This window comes from Octopus sinensis, linkage group LG2, assembly GCF_006345805.1.
Source record: "Octopus sinensis linkage group LG2, ASM634580v1, whole genome shotgun sequence".
Taxonomy (NCBI): domain Eukaryota; kingdom Metazoa; phylum Mollusca; class Cephalopoda; order Octopoda; family Octopodidae; genus Octopus; species Octopus sinensis.
In genome coordinates this window covers 99,122,603-99,145,809 of record NC_042998.1, presented here as the reverse complement: position 1 = coordinate 99,145,809, position 23,207 = coordinate 99,122,603, and the positions used below count along the sequence as shown (strand labels likewise).

The window sequence follows — 23,207 nt, the reverse complement described above, 5'->3', positions numbered from 1 at the left end:
CTATTATGTAGTGTGTGTGTGTGCATACATGCGTGTGTGTGTGTGTATGCACACACACACACATGCATGCATATATTATTATCATCACTCTTTAACATCCATTTCCTATGCTGGCAGGGGTTGGATGGTTTGGCAGGAAGCAACAAGCCAGAAGACTAAGCCATGCTCCAAATTCTCCTATGGCTTGGCTGCTTACACACATTTCCTATGCTGGCAGGGGTTGGATGGTTTGGCAGGAAGCAACAAGCCAGAAGACTAAGCCATGCTCCAAATTCTCCTATGGCTTGGCTGCTGTGGTCAGATTACCCTCCCAGATGCCAACCATTCTACATAGTGTGCAGGATTCATTTTCATAGCACTAGCACTGGTGAGATGATGAAATAACTCACAACACAAGACATCTCAACTGAGTGGAAGTATAGCATTGAGAGAGGTAGTGTTGAGTATCTATATGATAGACAGACAAGAACAGGAGTCTTGCTGAAGAGGAATACATGGCTTCCTCAGCTTGAAAGAGAGTAAAGAGATAGTGAGAGCATACCCTCAAAGTATAAGGTGAATATGAGAGAATAGAGATAAAGGATCAAAAAGGGTGGGTGGATAGGTAAGTTTGAAAGAATGTAAAAGGAGAATGACAAATGACTGGGGAGGGGGATAAAGGTGGATGCAGTGAATGAACCCATGGGTGGAGGCATGGTTAATGGTGAATCAGTTTGTGGGTAGGAGAGTGAAGGAAATAGGAGTAGATCAAACATGAGAAGTGGGTGATAAGTGAGATTATTAATGAGAAGATGTCAAGTGTAGGGAGATAAATGTTATCATTTAGAGCTCTTAGTAGTGCTGTAGTAAGAAGATAGAGGAATGGGAATTAGAAGATGAGTTGTAGGGGAAGGATTGACAGGACCTCATTTTTTCTGCAGATGGACAGATCTTATCAAGCATATTGCCAATCATCTTGGTCCTTTGTTATCTCCTCTGCGAGGCTCCACATCTTGATGTTAGTCTTCACTACTTCATCTCACAAGCCTTTCTGGGTCTCCCTCTTCTATAGGTTCTATCCTTATTTAGCAATCTTCACTTTTTATGCAGATGTCTTCATCCATCCACATCACATGGCCTTACTGGCAATCTTCTCTCTTGTACACTATATCTGATGCATCTTATTTCCAATTTTTCTCTCAACATATTAGCTTACAATGGTTTCCAACAGAATCATTTTGTTCAAAAGTTAGTTACAATGCTTTACTTGACTCATATACAAGCTACACTTCTTGTTACTTGTCAGCTCTTGTTCCTAATTTAATAAAATTACAATGTTTTGTTTAAAAACACTAGCTGATATTCATTTACACATGCTTTTCAAAAGCACATTTAATGGACTTTTTCACTAACACTTTCATACTTTAAATTAGTGACTGCTCTCCTGCTCTCACTAAATATTTGTACTTTGTTATACCAGCTCACTAATGTTGTATGCCCAGCAGATCATGCTAGCTTTATTTCATTCTAGTTTAAATATGTCCTCTGCATTCACAGCTCAAGTTTCACAATCATGTAGCATTGCTGTTTATACACAAACATCATACAATCTGCTTTTCACTCTGAGAGAGAAGCCTTTTGTAATCAACAGAAATAATTGCTCTCTGAACATTCTCCGGCTGGTTCTTTTTCTAACAACAATACTTTCAGAACATCCCCCCACACACACACACACTGCTAATTAAGTCTCCTAAGTAAAAGAAATTATCTACTACCTCTAAGAATCCTCTTGGTCATTCAAGAAAATATATTTCGTATGTGTCCTTAATGTTTATTATTACAATGCACCTGCTACAAACAAAGTCTACTTTCCCTGTTAACCTTCCTGTTATTCCACTGCACTTCTTATATGTTCATAACTTGCACTGAGTACACTATATGAAGTTTCTACCAACACCTTTCTTTTATATTGAACAGGACTATTTGCTTGATTTGATTAGTGTCCTGCCAGTTTCCCTCCTTACTAGAAATTTAGACTAAAATATCTTTAAGGTCTTTTGATTCCAAGTTTTGCTTCCATACTTGGAACTTTGCTTCTAAGTCTGCTACAGTTTCAGCTATAAGAACAAGATCATCAGCAGAGAGCTTAAATCTCCTATAATGCATAGGAGGGAACTGAGAACCAAGGCCAGATGAACTTCTACCTGCACACTGAATTCATTGGTGTGCTCATTGTTAATTCTTACCCTATTGACAGCACTTCTGTATATGGTTTGAAAAGCTCTTACCAGCCATTCATCAACTTATAACTTCCACATTGACCACCAGATCAGATATGAGGGACTTTACTGAAGGCTTTCTTCCAGTCAACAAATACCATCACACTGTGTAGTGTTTGTGTATGTGTGAAAGTGCTTGTACCTCCTTTGATAGATAGAAGGAAAATAGTTTCCTTATGGCTAAATATTTCTCCTGCAATTACCTTACTAGAAAGAGTGCATCTGTAGTACTTCTCCCCAACACAAAACTAAACTGCATCACATCTAGACTAATTCTCTTCCTATTAATTGTGCTATAACTCTTTCTGCAACCTTCATGACCTAGTCCAACAATTTGGTACCTTTATAATTACTTTTCTCTAAGGCCTCTCCTTTATCCTTATAACAGTTGACTATGATGCTGATACACCACTTGCTGGATATGATACCTTTTTTAAACAATCTGATTAACTATACAGGTTCTATAGGCTGAATTCGATTTCACAGCTATTTTAAGCATCTCAGAAGCTATTCCTGGTGGACGAAAAGGTTTTCCTGTCTTCATATCCTTAATTGCTTTGTCTATCATACTGCTGTCAACTAGAATGGCTAGACCCTCTATCAGGTTCACATTAGAAAAACTCTCTTTTTACTATTCATTCTCCACATTTAGTAACCTTTCATATTAGTCATTTCATGCCTCTTTCTATCAAAAATCACAATATGTAAGCATATCATTATCCATCCATACACACTTCCCTGCACAACATGTTGATTTTCTCTGATACACTACCTTGTAATCTGGAACATCTCATGTCTCTAGTCCTCATGCCATAGAACATTGACAAACCTCTTGCTAATTAGACTTGTCCCCTAGCTTCTCTTCTAGCTACCTGATATTGTTCTCTACTGCCTCTGCTCTCTTAATCTTCCCAAGCCAGTCTCTTCACTGTTCCACCAACCACATCACTCTTAGTCTGTAGCACTTGGTAGGTTTTCCCATAATAACTTCCATTTATCCTCAGTTATACATCTGTGTCTCCTTCTTGTTAAATACTTCAGTTAGAACGTCTGTAAATGTCTGTTCAATAGATCTTTAGGCTTCCAAATCTTCCTTTTTCAAGTTGGTTTACATCTCTGTATCCTTCTAGCTCTGAATCTGAAGTCAATAATCACCAATCTATGTTGAGTTGTACATTCTTCACAACAGAAGGAATTTGGATTCACAAGCATCTGTTGAGAATGTAGTTAATCTGGCTTGTGTGTCCAGCAGACTGATAGGTCATCAGGTAGCTGGCTGGCTGGTTTTCTGAAGTTAGTGTTGCAGATTATCAGATCATTTGCATCACAGAACTTCAACAGCCTTGTACTTTCCTCTAAAGCTGAAACCTCCATGTACACCATAAAATCCATTGGAGTGCTGCCCAATGTGTCTGCTGAAGTCACCAGCTACAATAATAAGGACATTGTCATTCATCACTGAGATAATCTGCAGAAGTACCTCACAGAAATGGTCCTTCTATTTATCTGCCAAGTCAGATTGTGGAACATAGGCCAAGATAAATGTTACTGTAGCATTACCTAATATCAGTTTTAACTTAATCCTATTACACACTCTGACTACTGCAATTACTTTCTCTGTCCATTTCTATGCCAGAGTATGCCTACACCACTCATGCCATCACTGCTACTTACCCAGAAGAACTTGTACCTGTGTTCCTTGTCCATAAGGTGGCTAGTAGAGGCTCCTCTCTGTCTTACTTCTTGTACACAGTGTACATATACACACCTCTGTTCTAGCATTTCAGCAATCTCACCAGACCTACCTTTTATTGTGCAAACATTGATTGTAGTGGCTGTAAGGATACGTTCTGAAGAGGGGAAAGGTAATTGATAGGTTGTTTTCAGCTTCTGAAAAGATTTTTGCAAACCACTACCAGCAGGGTGTGAGTTCTTGCACCATATATATATAGAACATGGTGTAGTGTATGTTCTAGCTAATGCCTGAAGTAATTCTAATATAATTGTTTCAAGCAGGCATTAATTCATGCTTCAATGTCACAATATATTCATATATTTCAGCTTTTCTTTATATATTTCATCTGACCCTTTCTCTGAGTTTGTGGTGAGTCTGATAAAATAGAGGGGCTGCCTTAAAGGTAACTGAGAGTCAAATTGATAAAAATCCGATCTACATGACTTACTAAATTCATGTAAATTCATGAATTAAAAACAAACAAGCTGGTGATCATAGCAACAAGAAGAGATTAAGAAAAGTGAATTTTACATTTTTACCTGAGAAGTTAATGTGTTTAGCCTAAGATGAGAAGCCTCTGAAGAAAGTTCCATTGTTTGAAGTTTCTTGTCAAAAACGTCATTCTCATTATCAGCTCCATTAATAGTAAGTTTTATAAACTCTGAGGGTAGTGGCTGAAACCAGAAATATAAGAGATCCATAGTCTTCAGATAATTTCAAAAAGTCATTATGAAAAACTTAGAAGAGGTGGCAACTGAATTTTCGTTGTATATCCGATCGTGGCCGTCCGCCAGCCTCATCTGGCACCTGTGTCGGTGGCACATAAAAACACCATCCGAGCGTGGCCGTTCGCCAGCCTCGTCTGGCACCTGTGTCGGTGGCACATAAAATCACCCACTACACTCTCGGAGTGGTTGGCGTTAGGAAGGGCATCCAGCTGTAGAAACACTGCCAGATCTGACTGGCCTGGTGCAGCCTTCGGGCTCCCCAGACCCCAGTTGAACCGTCCAACCCATGCTAGCATGGAAAACGGACGCTAAATGATGATGATGATTAATATGTTATTATTAAAAATTTTTAATGATATTAATAATTTTCTCACTTCACCCTTCTCAGAGAGAACTAACATGACAAAAACCATCCTCTTATGCATGGTAGTTCACTGCCCACACAACCAAAATTCATATATACAAAATCACTATAATTCCATTGATGGAATTATAGCTGTGACTGCTGCTGCTGCTCTTCCTCCTCCGCCGCCGCAGCAGCAGCAACAGCAACAACAACAACAACAACAGCAGCAGCAACAGCAAGAATAACAACAACAACAAGCCAGAAATCTGCACCAGGCTCTAATTGTCTGTTTTGCCATGGTTTCTTTGGCTGAATGCTTTACAGAGTGTAGTGGATGCTTTTTATGTGGCACCAGCACAGGTGGTTTTTACATAGTGTTAGCATGGATGTTTTTTATGTGGGACCAGCATGGGTACTTTATACATGGTGCCAGTTCAGATAAATAATACAGCCTACAACACTGGAGAAAATAATCAAACTCTATAAATTAGATAGTTTTTAAAACCACCACAAATCCTTGAAGACCTTTAACTTGAAATCTACAGTTAGCCACCATGAATTATGGAGCTCATGAACTCACCTGCATCCTTTCAATACTCTCACAATGATACTCCCTACATTTGTTACACTCTTTAAGTTCAGCTTCACACAATGCACACTAAATAAATCTTCTCCAAAACTATCACTCTCAACTCCATCAGGCTCATCAGCACCTATACTTTTACACATATATGCCAAGTGTGGAAGGACCTCTGATCAAAAAAACCAAAGTGAACAACTATCCTAGGTAGTGTCTCTCTTAATTTCTTTCTCTCTTTATTAAAGTCTATCTTTACGAATATGCTGCACTGTGTCCTATACCTAACAAGAGCAATTATTGACACTACAAATTATTGACTTGTTACTCTCAATTCCAATATCTTGAAGATTATAGAGACAGTCATCAACACACACATTCTCCAATACTTTGGCATGCAAAACCTATTAGCTGCAAATAAGCCACCTCATTCTAACAGAAGCTTTCTGTTAGATCACACCATCACAGTGTGCACTAATGCAGCTCTCTCTGACCAATGCTCTATTATTTCTGATGTGCCTCAGTGTTCAATATTGTATCCACGCTGCTTTATATACTCACCAACCTACTCCTATGCAGATGATACTGATCTTCACTACTCCTAAAACTTCTGCATCCAAGTGTCATCCACATGCAATCTAGACAACTCACTCCACTCCAATCCTTCAGTGATTCCCTGAACAAAGACCTCAAAAATAATCACCAATAGGTTTAATGCCAATCTTGTATCCTTCCATTGCACAAAAACATGCTCGATACTTCCACATTCTGGTTGTCCTGTCTCGGATAGGGAGCTATAATCATTGTTGTAGCTGATCAAGTGTCATAAGTGCACATATACACATATACAGGTAAATATAAATATACACCACACACCACCAAACCACACCACAACACCACACACTACACACCACACCACATCACCATACCACACCACACCACACCACCCCCCACACACTAGCACTGACCACTTCTCAGCACCTACACCATCATCCACATGCCTACAGATGCACACATGCACATGTCAATGTCACCAGCCCCCTTCCACATGCACACGCATACACACTCTCACATATATATGCACGTGTACCTCTGTTTCAGGATCACCACTACTTTATTATCTCCCTTTCTTATATTTTTCGGATGTTGAGTCACATGCAGGCAATGACAAGTGACTGAGACTTTTGATAATTTACTGTGCTTGAGAAGATACGTCAAGCTAAGTGAAATCATGGTCATGGCCAGTGCCAATGACACATAAAAGGCACCCGTGCCAGTAACGTGTGAAAGGTATCAGTGTCAGTGACACGTAAAAAGCACCCATGCTAGTGACATGTTAAAAAGGCACCCATGCCAGTGACATATAAAAGGCACCTGTGCTGGTGAAACATAAAAGAGTACCCATACCAGTGCTATGTAAAAGACACCCAGCACACTCTTTAAAGTGGTAGATGTTAGGAAGGGCATCCGGCTTATCAGCTCCAGTCAAACTGTCTAATTCATGATAAAATGTAAAACAGACGTTAAACAATGATGATGATGATAATAATGATGATATATATATATATATATATATATATATATATATATATATATATATATATATATATATATAATATATATATTATTCTAAAACTCAAGTTTGCCTGTTTTCAAGCCATTTGATTAAGATGATAAAGATTACAAATAAGATAGTCAATTCCCTCTTTAAGAAAAAAAAATCAAGTTGAAAATGTCAACACTTCAAAGTGTTGTCAAAGCTACCACCGGCTGTCCTTTTTTCTTATTTTCTGTTTCTTCCCTTGATCATTTATATAACTTTTGGAGTGCCATGAACTTGAAAGATAGAAATTCTTCCTATATTTTTATGAGATATCTTTTAAATCATGGGTACTTGATTTTTTTTTTCTTTAAGGGGAAAATTACTATTTTATTTAAAATAAAATATTAATCTTTACCAGCTTAACCAAAAGGCAGAAAAACAGACAGAGAGACTATCTCTTTATAGACAAAGATCAGTTACAAGGGAGGAGTTGAATCTCATAAGAATGGAAAAACAAACAACAGCAAATGGGTTGCACCTTATAATGAAACTCTTTTAAGAGCATTGAAATGCCACTGCAACATTGAAATCACTGCCTCAGTGAGGTCAATTAAGTATGTTATCAAGTACGTGCTGAAAGGAAATGACCAAGCTGCTGTTCAAATAAGCAATGGTAATGAAATTAGAGATACTGGACCATCTGAAGCAATTGCTTCTATTTTAGGATTTTCCATTCATGAAAGAGCACCTGCAATAGTGAGACTGCAAGTTCATCCACCAGATGAACAAAGAATATTGCTCATAAATAATGAGGATATACATGGCTGTCAATGAACAACATATGAGAACAACATTGACAGAACTCCTTTCACTGTGCATCAATGATGACCTTGCAAAAACGTTACCTAATGCTGAAGTAACCAAGTATTTCTCTTGGAACAGTAGTAAAAAAGAATGGCAAAGAAAAAAGCAAGAAAAAAAGTTGAAGGCCATTTGAACATTTTCAAAGAAGAAGCACTTGGTCATGTTTATGTTGTCACACCAAAGGCAGGAGAACTCTATTATTTAAGAATTTTATTGCATGAAGCTCAAAATAGTATTTTTCCCTTTTCTACCATGCAGTGGTTGTGACCCAACAGGTCATGTCAGATACATCTAGTATATATATATAAAACTGGCACTAGCCTGCTTATGAAATGAATGTACAAATGACTGAGCAGTCTACAAACATGCAAACCCTTAACACTCAGGGAGATTCAGCATGACACAGTGTGACAAAGCTGGTTCCTTGAAATACTGGTACAACTCATTTTTACCAGCTGAGTTGACTGGAGCAATGTATAATAAAGTGTCTTGCTCAAAAGCACTACACACCACTGGGTATCAAACTCATGACCTTACAGGGTAATTCTCGGCAGTTTTTATTTTAAACCCAATATTTGAAATTGTTAGAATGTATGGTAAGTGATTGCATTGTATTCTAAACAAAGTCTTCCGGGCAAAAAATGTGATAGTTGAGTGCTTAGAATTAGTAACATCTCCCTCATGTAAAAACTATGGTCTGTAATTAATCTATAATCAGATATTCAATTTAGTGCAAGTATGGTTATTTGCAATTTAGTGCAAGCATGGTTATTTACAATTTAGTGTGAACATGGTTATTTTATGTGCATCAAGGTAAAAAAAAAAGCTTTCACTTCCCAACTCCTCATAAAAAAAGAAAAAAATTCAAGAAACAAGCTAGTGATTAAAGCTGCAAGAAGAGATAAGGAAAATTAAATTTTTACCTGATTGTTTGCCTTGGAATCATTATTAAATGTTGCTGCCCTATTAAATTTTGGCGGACAACAAGTTGGTTCAGTATCTCTGAGGTTTGCATTTTGGGATTCTTTCACAGCAATGTTTGAAGGCGTTGTTACCAGTATCTTCAAGTAGAAATATAATCAGTCATAACAATATTCTATGCCATAAATACAAACTAAATAAATAAACTGAAAACTTAGCTGTCTAGTCAGCTTAAATTCCTCTTCTCCACCCACTATTCCTGGGAAGGAATAGATCTTCATAGGGTTCTCTCAGAAGCAACCATCATTACACTATCCAGCTGGATTCCCAAGCATGATCAACTGAGACTTATGTATATTATCCAACCATTTCATTCTTGGTTTACTGTTAGATCATTTGTTAGTTGGTTAGGTTTAAGGAATCTATCTTGCAATTCTTTCTAATAATACAAAGTTCAAGTTTTTATTTCCTATCACCAAATACTCTACAGCATGGCACTGATACATTGTATCATGTCATCAGCTTTAGAGATGGTATTTATAGCAGGACTAGAGAGTTCACTCTATCATGTATTAAGTTTTGTTTGGAGATACTGCTCTCCAAGACACTAGTTTGCAGAGTCCACACTTCCTTAGCAGCCATCTTTTTGTGGTTGTGCAGGTGGAACACTGTGTTGGTGATCAGCAGGTTATGTACTGCACAAGAGATTGAATGGAGATTCTTCTGAAGCATTCCCAGTCACTAAAGGAGTCACCTACGTTGTTCAGCATGATGTTCTCAGCAATGCTGTAGGATGCCTTCTGCAATTATGACAAAACCAGCATCAAGATCAGATTCAGGACTGATGGCAGATCTTCAACTTGGAGAGGTATAGGCCAACGCCAAGGTGGAAGAGGACTCAGTTTGCCAGTTCCTGTTTGCAGATAACTGAGCACTCAACTCCACCACAAAGGCTCAGATGTAGCAGAGCATAAATTGTTTTCCCACTGCCTGCAACAACTTTGGCCTCACAATCAGTACTCAGGAGACAGGTGTCAGGCACCAGCCTGCCCTGCAGAAGCAGTATGTGGAACCAACTATTACTATCAAAGAGCAAACCCTGAAGGTTGTTGATAAGTTCATATACCTCAGCAGCACACTCTCCAGATTTGTGAATATTGACAACGAAGTTGACAAATGCATCACCAAGGGAAGCTCAGAATTTGGACAGCTATGTGAATCAGTGTGAGAGAGAAGAGACATTAGCCTGCTCACCAAGTTGAAGGTGTACCTAGTAGTTGTACTGCCTACACTACTGTATACCTGTGAAACTTCAAGGGTTTATGAATGCCATGTCAAATATCCAAACTATTTCCACATGAACTGCCTGAGAAAGCTGTTGAAAAATCAACTGGAAAGACATGGTCCCAGACACAGAGGTCCACTTTTGAGCTGATCTGCCAAGCATTTACACACAGCTGAGGAGAGCACAAGTCAGGAGGGTAGGCCACCTTGTTTGAATGCCTGATACGTGACTCTCCAATCACTTGTTCTACAGTGAAGTGGTAGAAGGCAAGCACATTCAAGATGGACAGAAAAGGTGCTTCAAGGATATACTCAAAAACTCACTGAAGAGCTTCGAGATCAACCCTGATGTCAGGGAAATGGAACCACACAACCATCTTGCCAGGTGCTGCACCAACAGATGCAACCAACCCTGAAGGATGAATGGTAAAGTCAAACTCAGTGGTATTTGAACTTAGAAGGTAAGGACAGGAGAAATGCTGGTCAGCATTTTGCCCAGCATGCTAATGATCTTGCCAGTGCACTGCCTTAAAAATAATCTTTTCTATTACAGGCACAAATCCTGAGATTTTATGGGAGAGAGCTAGTCTATTTCATTGACTCCAGTACTTGGATGAAAGGCAAAGTTCACCTCAATGGAATTTGAACTCAGAACATAAAGACAAACGAAATGCCACTAAGCATATTGCCTGGCTTGCTAATGATTCTGCTAGCTTGCTGCTTTAATAATAATAATAATAATAATAATAATAATAATGGTTTCAAATTTTTCCACAAGGGCAGCATTTTTTTTTTGGAGGGGGGAGGTATGAGTCAATTACATGGGCCCCAGTGTTCAGCTGGTACTTATTTTATTGACCCCAAAAGGATGAAACGCAAAGCTGATCTCAGTAGAATTTGAACTCAGAACGTAAAGATGGATAAAATGCCACTAAGCATTTCGCCCAGTATGCTAATGATTCTGTCAGCTCGCTGCCTTAATGATAATAATAATAATAATAATAATAATGTTTTCTTTATTTACATTATTTACATTCGACGGATATTTGTCCTCATCTTGTTTGTTGTTAACACATTTTGGCTGATATACCCTCCAGCCTTCTTCAGATGTCTTGGGGAAATTTCAAACCCGGATCTCATTCCTAAGGTATTTTTTTATGTTTTTATCATTATTATTATTATTATTGTTATTATTGTTATTGTTCAGGTCACTGCTTGGAATCGAACTCGGAATCTTGGGGTTAGTGGCCCGTGCTCTTAACCACCATGCCATATGCCCATGGGCAATTATGGAGTGAATTTTAGGGCTTATAAATCTAATATTTTCCTATCCTTCCTTAATACCGGTTCCCATATGCTGCTCATATCTGCACTCGGTCTGCTTAGGAGGTTGTTGTGTCCTAGCATATGTGCTAGGACAATCAGCTGGCATTCCTGGACATATTATTATTGTTGTCAGAAAACAACACAGCTCCCATGACTTTCGGAAACATTTTTTCACGCTCAGAGTTGCTGAAGCATGGAATAAACTGCCTGCGTCAGTTGTTAACTGCCATGACACTGCATCCTTTAAGGCCCTCATGCTTTCCGAAATCCGCCGAAACTACACCTGATTATATATACACTTTAGATGAGTTGTAGTGCACCTGAGCACTGTACACAATTATTATTATTATTATTATTATTATTATATTATTATTTATTAATAACACGCACCAAGTATGGATTCAAGAAGATCTGTATACCACAAGCTGACCGCTAGTGGACGATACCTCAACTTCAATTACCACCATCCATACAGTGTAAAGAGAAGGATTGCTCAGTGTCTAAAGCATCATGCAAAGAATATAAGTAGTGGTTGTGAAATGCAGGACAGACAACACTATTGATAGTGACAAACGCAGAATTTGTGGTGAGAGGGGTGAAACAGTATGGCACATCGTTAGTGAATGCCTGGAATTGGTACAATGTGGATACAAAAGATGCCATGACAATGTGGCAAGAATGATCCATTGGGAGCTCTGTGGAAATCTCAGCCTACAAAGAGTAAAGATGTGGTATGAGCAAACTCCAGAAGGAGTCACCAAAAATAAGAATTGCAAACTCCTGTGGGATGCAATGATCCAGTGCGATCACCTGGACAGTCATCAGAAACCGGACATTGTAGTGGTGAATAAAAAAGAAAGAACATGTATGATGATCGACATTGCATGCCCTGGTATCAACAGGATCAATGTGAAAGAAGATGAAAAAATAAACAACTATCACGATTTGAAGAGTGAAAACATAGCTTAAAAATATCAGTGCAGGTGTGAGGGTAGAACACCTACAAAAATCAGCATTGATTGGAACTACAAGAATTCTTCACAGGGTTCTTGAAGCATGACCAGTAAACAAATGTCACCTTAGTCTGCTAGCAGTGGACAGCTGACACTTTCCATCATACCAAGCAAAATAAGCTGTGAGTTTTCATATAATAATGATAATAATGATGATGATGATAATAATAATAATAATAATAATAATAATAATAATAATAATAATAATAATAATAATAATAATAATAATAATAATAATAATAACAATAATAATAATAATAATGGTTTCAAATTTTTGGCACAAGGTCATCAATTTTCAATGGATGGGAATAATCAATTACATTTGACCTCAGTACTCAACTGGTACTTATTTTATTGGCCTTAAAAGGAAGAAAAGCAAAGCAGACCTCTGCAGAAATTGAACTCAGAATGTAAAGATGGATGAAATGCTGTTTAGTATTCAGCTCGGTGTGCAAACAATTCTGCCAGGACAACAACAACAACATCAACAGCAATAATAATTCTTTCTAATTTTAGCACTAGTCCAGCTATTTTGAGGGGAGATGTGGGCGCAAGTTGATTACATCGAGTTCAACATTCAATTAGTAGTTACTTCATCAACACCCAAAATGATGAAAGGTAAAATTAGCCAAGGCAGCATTTGAACTTAGAATGTAGAGAGATGGAAGTGATGCTGCTAGCTAATGAAAAGAACATTAGAAAACAGAGAGAGAGACAGAAATAGATACAAAGAGAGAGTGAAAGAGAGAGATACACACGCACACACAGAAAGGTTGTTATACTGATTTTGGTAGTAAGTAGTGGTTTTGTAAAAGTGTGTCTGAATAAATACTCAAAAGTGCAAAAATGTATAAAACCAAACTGCCTTCAGTTCAAAACAGAAGCATTCTTATTCTAGTTGCCAAGTAAAACTAAAGACTTGAGCTATTCTCCTCTGTCAGTCCTTCTATTCTTATGCTCCTTTCACAAATATTTTCAGCATGTTGAGAATGAAAAAGGGTTTTTCTCTCCATTTTCAGTTTATTTCAAGGAAAACTAAAGGGTGATATAGATGAAATCAGAGAGGAAAGGATCTGATTTTCAACCCTCTCATTTTAATCCTCTGCATTCTTCCTCTTGTCAAAGCCAGAAGAAAAATATTTATTTCATGATCCTTATCAAAGAAATGTAATAAGCAATGGTCACCTTTGAAAATCAGCTAAGCTGATGTTCAAACCATCAACACTATCATCATTTTCACTGTCAGTTAATGCTTGTTTGTGGTCTTCAGTCAGACATTCTGTTGCCTGAAGCGGCTTCATGGAAATACACTAGACATATAGTGGTGGCATCATTAGATCTCTATAGCTAAAGTCACTGTAATTTTAATGTCAACTATTTTTATAAGTTGCCAGCATTGCTAAGTAAAGTTAAGAAAAATAAACAAGACAAAACAAAAACCCTGTATTTTTGCTTTACCATTTATAAATCTGTTGGAATTTATCGAGAACAAAACACATACACAGTGTACTCTGCTTATTTCTTATGAGATATTCAGGTTACAACAGCTTCCTCACATTTTTTTTTCTTCTGGTGATATTTGTACCAGCTTTGCATATAGCATATTTATTAATTTTAACATTTATAACATTTTAGAACAATGACATTTACAACAGAGAATAACGATGTCAAAGTTTATTGCAATAATATATGTTAATTGCATGGATTATTTATTCATTTGTTTTCTTTCTTTCTATTTCTGAGAATTTTTATGACAGTAAAGGTCATGAGAGAAATGATAAGAAGGTGAAACACTGAGCAAAACATTCTACTTGTTCTTAGATTTGATTATAAAAATTTGATAATTATATTTCATAAACAGTATAGAACAATAATGATTTCTTTTGCCAAATCAAAAGGCTTTTTTATTATTGTTGTTGTTTTGCTCAACGACAACGACAACTGCAACAACAAAAGACAATAACAAGGTCATAAGTAAAACAGCTAGTTTTAAATCGCTGAATGAGATCTAAGTAGTAACTATACTGCATAGTAAAATCTATTTGCCAATGTAAGGTAGCAGTCCTGCGTAGGACCATGTTACTCCCTTTTAACCCCAGGAAAACATCATTCCCAGCTGGTTATTGACACACAATCCGTGTCTGAAATATACTGTGAGCAAGGATCAAATAGAACTATTATCAAAAGCACTCCAATGATGACCATCCTGTCTTTTACCAAACAACAGGATTTTTTTTTATAATTTCAAGGGAGAAGTAAATCCCTACTCACTACCTTATTGGAACTTAATTTATTGACCTTACAAACTATGAAATTGTCGCAACAGAAACGGTGATGGTGATGATGATGAAGATGACAGCGGTGGTGGCGATGGTGACAGTGGTGGTGACAACAAGGCTGATAATGTAGATTCTTTTATGAAATCTACACTGATGTTCTAACAAGCTGAATCTTTCAGGTTCCATCACACTTTTGTACATGATAATAATTACTGTTGTGCACATCATGCTTACCTCAACTGTCTGATTGGTCTTCATCCTTCTCATTACAATATACCAACCAGGTCACACATCTGAGACGAAGCAACAATTTTCAGATTCATATCTCTCCAATTCAACTAAGAACACTATATGAATATTCAATTACATTAAATATATTCCAAAGAGAGAATTAAAGACTCTTATTTGCCTACTTTGGAATGGTTAGCACTGCTTTTTTTTTATTATTCAAACCACTATTTATGTTTTCTAAATAAATTATCTAATTTGTTAGTTCCTTATCTATCGATTCCTTTCAATCAGCACTCATTCTGAATTCTACTCCATATTAAATTGTCTTCTCATTGCTCTAGAAATTAAAAGCTTCAGGAATGAAACGCTTAGTCAACCAGCAAAACTTCATATCACTCAACACTTGATCATGAGTATCTTGAAAATCAAGAACAAAGTATAAAGTAACAGAAAGTATAACAGAAAAGGAAACATTGAAATAAAAGATGATTAAGTGAAACAATCATCAAATAGATACATAAATATATAATGGAATAGAGAGAAGAAAGAGAATAACAAGATTGCTTTTTATAACACAATCAAAATTGAATTGATTGACTGAGAAACACAGCACTTAATAATAACAGAAATAAAAAATGTTTATGAATATGAGTAATAACATGACAGTTATAATACAGTCATATAATATTTAATAAATAGAACATGTTATTTCAAAGTTGACAAATAGTTAAGTCCAGAAAGATTCTTCAATGTATGAAGTTAAATTATGTTTGGTATAAAGCTTTTGAGAGGGTCTCCTGATCCCTTATCTGGCTGTCAATATGGAAACTAGGGATAGATGAGTGGCAGGTGAGAGCTGGGCAAGCAATGTACAGAGATGCTACCAGTAAGGTGAGGATTGGCAACAAGTACAGCGAAGAATTCAGGATACAAGTAGGTGTTCACCAAGGATGGGTCCTAAGTCCCCTCTTGTTCATCATAGTCCTCCAGGTAATAACAGAAAAATTTAAGACAGGCTGCCCCTGGGAGCTCCTCTATGCTGATGACCTTGTTCTTAAAGCTGAATCACCACCAGAACTAGAGAAGAAGTTCCAGGTATGGAAGCAAGATTTAGAATAAGTAGCCTGTGGGCTCCACATGCATGCTTCTATGTGTAAGACAATAAATCAGTGGTTCTCAAAGTGGGTGGTACTGCAACCCCTGGGGACAGTGGAAAGATCTGGAGGAGGTGGTGAAGAAAAGTGAGGTGATAATGAGGTGGCCAAAAGGGGGAAGTGGATGTAACAACAACAAAATAATGGGTAAATTAGGTTAAGTATAATTTGTGAAATAGTTGTTTTGAATTTGCTTCAGAAAGTGGTCTATGTTTGTGATGGTGAGTGAAGTGGGAAGCACTAGAAACATGACCGGGGTGTCAAGTGGGTGGCAGCCTCAGAAAATATGGGAACCACTGATTTAGAAGTATATGTTATCAGAGTATATGAAGTTACCTCTGTAACTCTGTAACTTAGCAGATCAGTAAAAGAGGCTGATAGAAAAAGTACTAGGCTTAGAAATTAAATAAGTGCTGGGGGTTGATTACTTTGACTAAAATTCCTCAAGGCAGTGCCATAGCATGTCAGCACTCTTATGACTGAAGCAAGTAAAAGATAAAAATTTGTATGTGTAGGTATATCTGTCTGTCTGTCTGTCTGTGTATGTATTATGTATGTAGTATGTATGTATGTATGTATGTATGTATGTATCTATCTATCTATCTAACTATATGTATGTATGTATGTATGACACATGTACATCATAGTCATGGTTAGCAATGGTGCCATGTAAGTGGCACCCACCAATGAATCATAGTCATGGTTGTTGTTGGTGACGTGTAAAAAACACCTGTGCCAGTCACATGTAAAAGCAACCATTACACTCCTGGAATGGTTGATGTTAGGAAGGGTATCCAGCTGTAGAAACCATGCCAAAATCAGACTGGAACCTGGTTCAGCTCTCCAGCTCGTCTGCTCCAGTCTAACCATCTAACCCATGCCAGCATGGAGTGCGGACATCAAATAATGATGATGATACACATATTAATAAAAACGAAATTCTGTCTGTTCATCTGGGATCCTTTTATCTTAGTCTACATTTGCTCTACATAGCTATATTAAACCATTTTGGAATCAGCATTGGGATTTTATTTAAAAGTATTCTGGTTGCTATATCTAGCTGATTAAGCAATCGTGAGAGGTTTCAATGCTATAATACAAGAGTTAACTCCCTTAGTTTTAAGTTTTAGTAAGGAATTTAGTGGTCCTTTTTATTTTTTCTAGCGATAAGACTGCAGGTACACTGGGGAACCATCTTGAATTTTAATCGAACGAATCAACACCAGCTCTTTTTTTTTCTTTGTGCCTGGTACATTTTTTATTGGCCTCTTTTACCAAACCTCTAAGTTACATGAATATAAACACAGCAACACCAGTTATCAAGCAGTTGTGGAGGACAAAGACAGACACAAAAGCACAACACACACACACACATATATATATATATATATATATATATATCCTCTATTCAAATTTTAAAAGAACTCACAAGTTTTTCCTTTAAAGTAATAACATATTGGTAGGGTATCAATAAATGCTTTATTATTATTGCTCGCTTCAATTTTGGGTTGCAGGCCCAATTAGCCCTTCACAGGAGGAGCTAGCTTAAAAGTTTGCATGGAGTGCGGCTTTTAAGCTAGTATATAATCTATTTGTTTGTGTGTCTTTGTGTCTTTCTAGAACAGACTTATAATAGTGTTAAGTAACATTGAAATTTTATTTTTAGAGAGATAAATGTTATACTACCTGTGTATTTGGATGCAAAATAGTTTCAAGTCTGGATTTGTTGTGTAACGTTAATACTCCTTCATTTTTCTTATTAAGCGGCATTGTAGGATTTAGAGTAAATCCTTGTTGTTACAAGTGATGAATGTTGCAGAAAGCATCAAAAGTATCTGGAAAAATAATACAAGAAAGTTTTTGAAAATACAAGTTTTAAAATCAGTGGGGCTATCTTTTGCTTAATCCATTTTCTGGTTTGCTATTAACTATTTTTTTTTTCTTTCATTCTTTTTTTTTTTTTCATCTGAGAGACAAGATTTTCTTTGGTTGTGTATAATGCATGTGTAGCTGTGTGATAAGAGGTTTCCTTCCCAACAACTTGATTCTCAGTTCGATCCCACTGCATAGCACCTTGGACAAGTATCTTCTATCAGAGACCCAGACTGACCAAAGGTTTGTGAGTGCATTTGGTTGACAGAAACTGAAAGAAGCTCATTGTATAAGTACACACACACACACAATCATCATCATCATCATCATCATCATCATTTAACGTCCACCTTCCATGTTGGCACGGGTTGGATGGTTTAACAGGAGCTGTTAAACCTGGGATACTATGCCAAGCTCCAATGTCTGCTTTGACATGGTTTTTTACAGCTAGATGCCCTTCCTAATGCCAATCACTTTACAGCAAATTGGGTGCTTTTTATGTGACACCAGTACTGGTGAGGTCTGCTTTGGTATGGTTTTACAGCTGGATGCTCCTCCTAATGCCAACCACTCTAGTGAGTGGACTTCGTGTTTTTTATGTGTCATCAAATAACTTGCAAAACAACCCCCGCCCCTCGACTAGGAGAAAGAGTGATATTGAAGGAAGTAACTCTGTGCCAGGTGGTGAGGCTAAACTATGATAGAGGGACAGAAACAGGTGTCTTGTAGAGGAGATACAAGGTTATGCTAGTTGGAGGGAGAACAAGAGAGAAAGGGAGGGGGAGAAGAAAGTGAGAGTAAGAGAGAATGGGCGAGATGATGGCAATGTGTCAGGGTATACTCTCAAGGTGTAAGGATGTAAATATAATTGGAATGGTAGAGGATTTCTCCGAGTGCATGAGTAGGGAGTTTATGGAGGTGTAAAAGGGAGAGAGGGGAGGGAAAGGTAAGGTGGAGGGTGGGGGTGGGGGGAAATGCAGTGAGTGATAAAACATGAGTATCTAAAGGAGTGACAGGATGAGCAATGATAAAGTTGGCAGAGGGAGGACAGAAGAGTGAGAGAGATAAGGCGGTGAGCTGGCAGAAATGTTAGCACGCTGGGCAAAACGCTTAGCAGTATTTGGTCTGCTGTTATGTTCTGAGTTCAAAAAACTTCCAAGGTTGACTTTGCCTTTCATCCTTTGGGGGTTGATAAATTAAGTACCAATTATGCATTGGAGTTGATGTAATCGACTTAATCCCTTTGTCTGTCCTTGTTTGTCCCCTCTCCGTTTAGCCCCTTGTGGGCAATAAAGAAATTAGAAGAATGAGAGAGATGACGGAGCAGTGTTGGGCTGCAGGAGTGGGGAGGGAGAGAAAGTGCATGAAGAAAAGATGTAGTTTTATTTATATATATGTGTGTGTGTGTGTATGTGTATAAAATTATAAATACAGAGAGAAAAATACAATGATAAAATTTATTTTATCATTGTATATTCTTATCTAACATTAAACAAGAATATCCAATGGTAAAATAGATTTTATCAATGTATATTTGTCCCTTTATCTATAATTTTATACACACCTTATGGTTTTCTCTTGTATTGTACTATATATTCTATATGTTTAGTAGAATGAGACATTAAGGGGCTTTTTTTTAGTAAAACCAGATTAGTTGAATCCATATATTGTGACTTAAATTTATATATGTGTGTGAGTGTGTGAGAGTTGGCAATGAGTACACTGAAGAATTCAGGGTAGAGGTAGGGGTCCACCAAGGTTCAGTTCTCAGCCCCCTCCTATTTATCATAGTCCTCCAGGCAATAACGGAGGAATTCAAGACAGGATGCCCTTGGATTCTCCTCTATACAAAGAATGTTGAACATTATAGTTAATACTCAACTGCAAGGTAACTATATCAACTGTGGTTTATATATATTTATTTATTATAATAAGAAAAGAAAATAGAGAGGTAATTAATAAATTATTATTTATGAATTAATTAATAAATAATAAAATATTAATTACCTTTCTATTTTCTGATCTAATTATATATAGTAAATGAAAGACAGAAGATGGAATAAACAAAAATTTATTATTAACCACGACAATCGTTTCAAGAAATCTAGCATCGATTCCTCATGGGTGGGACACTCAACAACTTGTTCAGGAGCATCCAGTAGTGCAGATGTATCTTGTCAGCTGATAAATAAATACAACTTGTTAAAATGACTGTTCCGCAATGTAACTTTCCGTTTTGTAGAGAGAAAAGCAGCCAGACGGAGGAAATATATTCATTTATATAGATCAAAAATAAAATCACAGATGACAAAAAGAGAAACGAACATGCAATCCAGCAAGAAAAGTATTAAAAATAATCACTAACAGGTATGGATGCATAAATGCCCTTGGGCAAGCTGCATGGCATCAGTACACTCACTCAAACAAGTGTCCGCAAAAATGTGGGCATACATACACGTGAGGTTTGGTGCACTCATAGTGCAAGCATGAAAATGTGGGAGTAAAATGATGCGATGATGATGGGTTTTGTGTTTAGTAATATTCAAATATTACTAAATATATCAATTCAAATTATGCATTTTTTCTTTTTCATCTTTCTATCTTTTATCTTTTACTTGTTTCAGTCATTAGACTGTGGCCATACTAGAGCACTGCCTTGAACAATTTTTAGTCAAATGAATCGACCCCTAGTACTTAATTTTGTTAAACCTGTTACTTATTCTGTTGGCTCTTTTGCTGAACTGCTAAGTTACAGGGATGTAAACACACCAACACTGGTTGTTAAGTGGTGGCAGGGGACAGACACAGACACAAGTACATGGACGGACACACACACACACAAACATATATATATATATATATATATAAAGTTAATCCAAACATGAAAGTACAAAAAAAACACAACGACGCGAGGACGTGGAACAAATATGGTATTATTGGATGCTCAGGAAAGAAGGAGGGTTTAACGTTTCGAGCGGAGCTCTTCGTCAGAAACATAGAAGGGAAGATAGAGGAAAAAAAAAATCGCCAACGGTACACACGAGGTCACATTTTGAAAGCATATATATATATCATCATCATCGTTTAACGTCCATTCTCCATGCTAGCATGGGTTGGACGGTTCGACCGGGGATCTGGGAAGCCAGAAGGCTGCACCAGGCTCCAGTCTTATCTGGCAGTGTTTCTACAGCTGGATGCCCTTCCTAACGCCAACCACTCCGTGAGTGTAGTGGGTGCTTTTTACGTGCCACTTGCACAGGTGCCAGGCGAGGCTGGCAACGGCCACGGTCGAGGCGGCACTGGCATCAGCCACGATTTGGATGGTGCTTTTTACGTGCCACTGGCACAGAAGCCAGTTGAGGCGGCTCTGGCATCGGCCACGATTCGGATAGTGCTTTTTATGTACCACCAGTCCAGGGGTCCTGGCATCTGCCGGGTGCCAGTCATAGGATTGGTTCAATTTCGATTCCGATTTCGATTTCACTTGCCCCAACAGGTCTTCGCAAGCAGAGAAGTGGGGTTGGCATGGGTGCCTGTCGTTGGATGAGGTTCGATTTCGACTTCGCTTGCCTCAACAGGTCTTTGTGTGTCCAAGGAAGGAAAGGCATGCATAAGTGGGCTGGACTCACTTGTCCTGCCTGGTCTTCTCACACACAGCATATTTCCAAAGGTCTCAGTCGCTGGTCACTTCCTCAGTGAGGCCTAAAGTTCAAAGGTCGTGCTTCACCACCTCGCCCCAGGTTTTCCACGGGTTCCCTCACACACCTATCTTCATCCATTCTCGCCACATGACCATACCAGCGCAACCGTCTCTCTTGCACACTACAACATATATATATATATATATATATATATATATATATATATATATGAATATATACATATATATATAAATATGATGGGCCTCTTCCAGTTTCCGCCTACCAAATCCACTCACAAGACTTTGGTTGGCCCAAAGCTATAGAATAAAGCACTTGCCCAATGTGTCATACACAGGGATTGATGTTTACTAATGATAACTCTCCCAGTCAAAACTGGTAATATCTATTTAAGACATAGAACAGTTTATTCATTGTAATTTTTCCTTTTCATTCAAAATCCAGTCATTTCTAGACATTTAACTCTTCAGTATTCAGATTACTCAGTCAAGTGTAATGCTTATAGATTCACATTGTTTTGAGTTAATTGTGCATTATCTTATAGCTTTGAAATCACCATGATGCATAGAATATTTGAGCTGAATATGGTTGGTTTAAATTGTAAAGGGTTATAGGTATCTGACGTATAAATATCTTTGTTCAATCTGGACTGACAAATAATATTACTAAAATTATTCTTACAACAGATTTCAGCATTTTCTAAGTTTGTACGAAGTTAATCAGCCCTCTTCGATAATGTTATAGTTTCAGTATTTCCACTGAAAACTTACTTTGAACATGCTTTAAGTAAATATAATTTCAAAAAGTTTTTGCCATAATTATACAGATGAACAATTATTATTACATGTATACAAGTTTGTTTGTCTGTCAGTCTGCTGTCTCTCTATCTGTTAGTCTGCTGTCTATCTGTCTGTCTCTCTCTCTATATATATATCATCATCATCATTTAATGTCAGTTGTCCATGCTGATATGGGTTGCATGGTTTGATTAAGGCTGGCAAGTAGGAAGGCTGTACCAGAATTCAGTCTGGTTTGGCATAGTTTCTACGGTTGGGTGTTCTTCCTAATGCCAACCCCTCCAAGAGTGTAATGGGTGCTTTTATGTACCACCGGCATGGGTCCCAGTTGTGTAATACCAGTATCTTCCATGACTATGATTTTACTTGACTTGATGGGTTTTCTTCTCAAGCATGACATAATGCCAAAGATATTGTGTCAGTGGCACGTAAAAGCACCATCCATTCGTGTTCGTTGCCAGCCTCGGCTGGCCCCCGTGCAGGTGACACGTAAAAGCACCGTCCGTTCGTGGCTGTTTGCCAGCTCTGTCTGGCCCCGTGTCGGTGGCACGTAAAAGCACCATCCGTTCGTGTCCGTTGCCAGCATTGCCTGGCCCCGTGCCGGTGACACGTAAAAACAC

At 37.7% G+C, this 23,207-nt stretch overlaps 1 protein-coding gene across 4 annotated transcripts in view; it reads right to left on the bottom strand.

Moving 5' to 3' along the window:
• Positions 1–23,207, bottom strand: part of LOC115225466 (protein FAM228B-like) — a 76,760-nt gene that overhangs the window by 46,108 nt on the left and 7,445 nt on the right. For 3 of the 4 annotated variants that reach the window (XM_036498600.1, XM_036498599.1, XM_029796424.2), the window contains exons 2-4: positions 17,946–18,094; positions 8,975–9,112; positions 4,533–4,667 (exon numbers count right to left, since the gene is read on the bottom strand). In XM_036498600.1, coding sequence (XP_036354493.1) covers positions 4,533–4,667; positions 8,975–9,112; positions 17,946–18,029 — 357 coding nt within the window. In that variant the 5' untranslated portion in view covers positions 18,030–18,094. The remainder of the gene's footprint in view (positions 1–4,532; positions 4,668–8,974; positions 9,113–17,945; positions 18,095–23,207) is intronic. The other variant, XM_036498602.1, reaches the window with a different exon arrangement.